We start from the raw sequence: 4,548 nt of genomic DNA, 5'->3' as shown, positions 1-4,548 counted from the left end.
TGAGAGTGACTGAACACAAGGACTTAGAATAGAAACTTATTCATGATTTACCCTTATAGTTCACAACCAGCATCGAAATACATCCATGTAGCCCTTTTATCATGCCAAAATTCAAAATGTGCCACAAGTTATGTAAGCATAGACAATTTTTGTACATAATTACAATCATCTGCTTCTGCAGCGGTTAAATGGACATCGCAGCACAGAACAGTCTATGACAAAATGAAGATGCGAGATTTTGAATGAGGAAAGAAATCCCCCCTGGAACACGTACAAACACACGTGCAGACCCTGAATAGGCATTTGGTTTCCAAGAGTTTATCCCTGCTAAGTGAGGTACTGCAATCCTATGCAGGAAAAATAAGACATGACCATGTTGTTAAAGATCGTGTATACGCAGAGAGAGCAAATCATTTAAGGGCAGCCATCATTCAAAGAGTTAACGCAAGGAACAGCTTTAGGAATCTCTTATCATTTGAATACCTGACTTAGCAGGTGTCTTTATACTCTCTTAACATAAAAGATGGGAGGAGATAATTGCATCCCGTTATCTTTACTGAGGTACATTTTATTATGATGAACTCTTCAAAGTGCTAAGCACGTGCTTAAAGCCTGTCTGAGGCTGCTTTTTCCCATAACAACAAATAAAAGTTAGTAGTTAGTCTCGCCTAATAGTTGAATGTGTGAATAAACTAGAATTTGCTTTAAGGCAAATATAGCTTTGGGCTTAAAGTATCACTTCAGTGCTTTGAGAGTCCAGTCCAAGATAGCACACATCACTCACCTCTGGCTGTCTTTTAAAGGGTGTTGGGGCGGCTCACTATTTTCTGGATCGCGCCCATGGATTTACAGCATTAGGTCCTACGCATTCAGCCAACCTTACACTTGCAGAGCTGAAATGCATCAGGGCAAAATGCATATCTCAATGCGCTGAGCAGCATTTGGAAAGGTTTCTAGTTCTAAATAGAGATTTCATTTAACATTTCTGAATCCAAGGATCTCTTTAACCATGTTTGCAAAAAGCCAATTAAAAAATGATGCACAAAAGGCGACTGACTGGCAAAGGTGGTGTCGATGTCTTTGGCAGATGGAAATACGACTCATCTGAACCTATGAAATAGTTAATAAAGCATAAATGTACCAGCTGTTATCCAATATTAAACCAAAAAATCATCAGAAGGGACATAATTTTGTGCAAATATTTCTAAAAGTTTGCATCATTGGACAGCCTCCCTCTACAATCAACGGCAACACTCATAAAAAATTGTGTGGGAACGAGCTTTTGTGTACATAGAAGAATATGTTCTGGAGTCTTCAAGCAAGCTGCAAATAGCGCTACTCATTACCAGGATATTGGTGGAAAGATGTTGCCCTAACTCCCTGCTTTTCAAAGTGCTCAATTAGCAATAATTTTCTTCCTCATGCCAGTTAAGCACAGGCTAACCATGCCTCAGACACGGATCCTGTTAATACAGCAAGCAGTTAGACTTGTAAAGGGACTGAAAAAGACCACAAACGGTCTGGTTTTATTTTTAGTTCAAAGATGAAGAGGTCACTACCACTCCTGTCCTACTATAGGGTCTTCGTAACACTGCAGGATTTTCCTGCGTCGGTGAAACTTCTAGAGATCTTAAAGTAGGCATTTTGTCCCCGGAAACATGCTTTTAATTCATGGATTGCACTGTGTGTTAGGGAAAGCAGAAGTGGAAAAGACGCTTGCAGGTTTTCAGCCTCTCAGTTTTCAACCATGGAGACAGAAATTAGACCAATGTAGAGCTTTCAAAATTATTTTTTCCTACATTTTCAGATTAAAATCTTCTTCTTTGAAGTTATGTAATTGATTATCCATGTTAAACAAGGTAAAAGTTACATTGATATCAGTTTGTACCAATTACACTTTAGAGCCCACTAGAAGCTGTTTTTTCTGTATTTTCTTTCTGCTCTGGAAATTTTATTTCTCGCTTGTCATCGTGCGTTGTCCCCAGCTCAGTCCCCAGCCTCTCACCTCTGACACTTCAGCTACTGACAAGCCCCTGAAGGAATGAAGCTTTGGTACCAGGACAACCCTGGGCTTTCTGTACCCCGCACTCCTTGGCCTTGCTAAAGGTGCCCTGCTAGTCGAAATGCCTCTCCATGAGTGAGAGATGTGCCATCTCCAGCAGGAGCCCCTGACTGCTCCCTGCAGGAATGAAGGAGGGAAATGAGGAAGGTGGAGCTGGAGTAGCTGCAAATGGTTTTCAATTAGTGGGTCCTTCTTTGTTGCTGTAAAGAGAGGGGATTAGAGGCAGGTCACAGGCCAAGAGATAAAACCTCCTGGAACAGGAGCTTAGGCAGTGTCTTGGGGGGTAGCTGGTGGTCTAGGAGCTCTGCACTCTGCAGCTGCCTGGGGAGGTGTGCGCCTTGCCTTTAAAAAAAGAAAGGGGGGTAAAAAAAGGGCAGAGTGGGCCAAGTGGCTAGAGGTGAGACGCCCTGCGTGGCCTACCATGGCAAGGGGGGTTCTCTGTGCCCTGGTGCTGCTGCTGGCCCTGCGACGCACCCCGGGGCAGGCAGGGGAGTACTGCCACGGCTGGGCTGGCAGCGGGCAGCGCTGGCACCGCGGCTTCCAGTGCCCCGAGCGCTACGATGGCCCGGAGGCCACTCTGTGCTGTGGGACCTGCAGTTTGCGCTACTGCTGCTCCTCCAGAGAGGCCCGTCTGGACCAGGGCCGGTGCCCTGGGGACCATCAGCAGCCCAGCCCCAGGCCTCCGGTGCCAGGTAAGCTTCCAGTGCCTCGAGCAGATGGTGGGGGCATATCAGATCTGCTCTCTCCTTTGCATCCCCTGTAGCAACCGTGCCTTGATGGTGTCGGCCAGATCTTCCTGTGTTTCTCTTCAGAGCTCCAAGCTGTAACCACTGCAGCAGAAGGGTGTGGAGCCTTGGCACGGTTCTTTTTTTGGTGGCTGCATGGGCTAGTGCCACTCTGTTCCTTTCACTGGGCAGAGGGAGTAACTTGGGGCTTCGCTCAAAAGACTCTTCTGTCAGTCCTACTCTTCGAAAAGCCTCTAAGCTACTAACAAGGTAATCCGGTAACGCCTCTGATGTTTGTATCTCTGGTGGAATGTGTGTTGCTAACATGTTCCACTACAGCATGTGGATGGCTCTAAGTAATGTATTTAAGTTCTGTCTTGTAAAAATGCTTGTAGCCCTCAAACTCAGATTCCACGGGCAACTCAAGAGCAGCTTAGGTACTAACTGTAAAACTCAGTTACAAGTCTGAATTTCTACTTAATCGTGCCCAAGTGAACAGTCGCTGTGATGTGGGAGTACTGGAACAGCTCTTGCACGGATATTGGTAGCAGATGCTATAGGCCTGAGTGGTCCGACCCTCTGTACTTGAGGCAGTTTCAAATCAGCTTGCCGTAGCAATTGCCAGTTTCTAATTGTCTTGCTGCAGCAAAAGAATAGTTGGGAGTAGAACTACTCTGGCCTGCTCCCTGGTGCATGCATGCCTGGAGGAATGATGAACGGAATATAACCTAGAATACCCCATGAATGAATAGTCGGCTAATGTCCCTCTTCCATTCTCAGTGCCCGTGTACCTGCCGTTCCTTCTTGTTGGATCTGTATTTGTGGCGTTTGTTGTTGGCGGTGCCTGTGTTGGAATTTGCTGCTGCAAATGCATAAAATCCCAGGATGAGGGGCAGCAAAGTGGACTTGCACCTGGCCAGACTTGGCTACTAGAACCTGATCTTCCTTCTCGCCTCTCCAGTTCCAGTTCTGCCACCAGAAGCTCACTGGGTAGTGGTCCTCAGACCAGCAATATCTGCATGACTCTAGCTCCATCCCTTCCTATTATTGGGTTGGCTGAAGATACTCGGTTCTTAAGTCCCCGATCTACCAGTGGGCAACTCTTGCACCCTTCATGTGCTAACCACAGAATACCAACCGATCGTACCGCAATAATGGCTCCAGCACCTTTCCTTAAAAGAACAATTTATGGACACAGTGCTAACGCATCGCCTCTTGGAGTAACACAGGGTGACCAAACGATGTACTCAGGAGTTCATGTCTGAGAAGATGACACATCGGCATACAGCCTGAACTGGATGCTACTTCGCTATTATAAAAAGTTCTTTGGAACCGAAACGAGGACTTTAAAATGTTTGACGCTATTAGGGAGTGAGTCAATTTTGGCTTTTCATAGCTCTGAAGGTGACATTTTAGAACTTCTTTGATGTTCTTGGGTTTTTTAACTTGTATTATTTTAATGCTATTGAAAAAGGCAAGATTCTGAGGCCTGTATACCTGTCCAAGGAATGATTGAAACTGTAGAAATTAGTTTCACCCTTCCCTGGTCCTTTCAAGCTGCCATACCATGCTCTAGGGGACAAGTCGGAGAACTTGGTTTCAGTTTCTGTAGCTGTGTCGCTTCTCAGCAACTTAGGACAGGGAGGTGCCTTAGTGGAGTTATTAATGGTGGACACTTGACAGCCTGTAAAGCACGAGAAGACTGTACTTAATCTACACACTCCTACAAGTAAACTGATGCAAGATGGTGAAACACTGCCT

At 45.6% G+C, this 4,548-nt stretch overlaps 1 protein-coding gene across 1 annotated transcript; it reads left to right on the top strand.

The window, feature by feature from the left end:
* The first annotated feature begins 2,483 nt into the window (after positions 1-2,483).
* LOC104619344 (protein shisa-1-like) lies at positions 2,484-4,052 on the top strand. Its single transcript, XM_010285185.1, has 2 exons — positions 2,484-2,754; positions 3,568-4,052. The coding sequence occupies exons 1-2, from the start codon at positions 2,484-2,486 to the stop codon at positions 4,050-4,052; spliced, it is 756 nt and encodes a 251-aa protein (XP_010283487.1).
* Positions 4,053-4,548: the final 496 nt, after the last annotated feature.

This window comes from Phaethon lepturus, unplaced genomic scaffold (assembly GCF_000687285.1).
Source record: "Phaethon lepturus isolate BGI_N335 unplaced genomic scaffold, ASM68728v1 scaffold49244, whole genome shotgun sequence".
Lineage (NCBI taxonomy): Eukaryota > Metazoa > Chordata > Aves > Phaethontiformes > Phaethontidae > Phaethon > Phaethon lepturus.
This window is presented reverse-complemented; position numbering and strand designations above follow the sequence as displayed.

Bases quoted from the DNA above. Each gene is read 5' to 3' on its own strand.
- LOC104619344 (XM_010285185.1), top strand. From the start codon at position 2,484: ATGGCAAGGGGGGTTCTCTGTGCCCTGGTGCTGCTGCTGGCCCTGCGA. The intron at 2,755-3,567 runs GTAAGCTTCCAG...TTCCATTCTCAG, and splicing joins CCCCAGGCCTCCGGTGCCAG to TGCCCGTGTACCTGCCGTTC.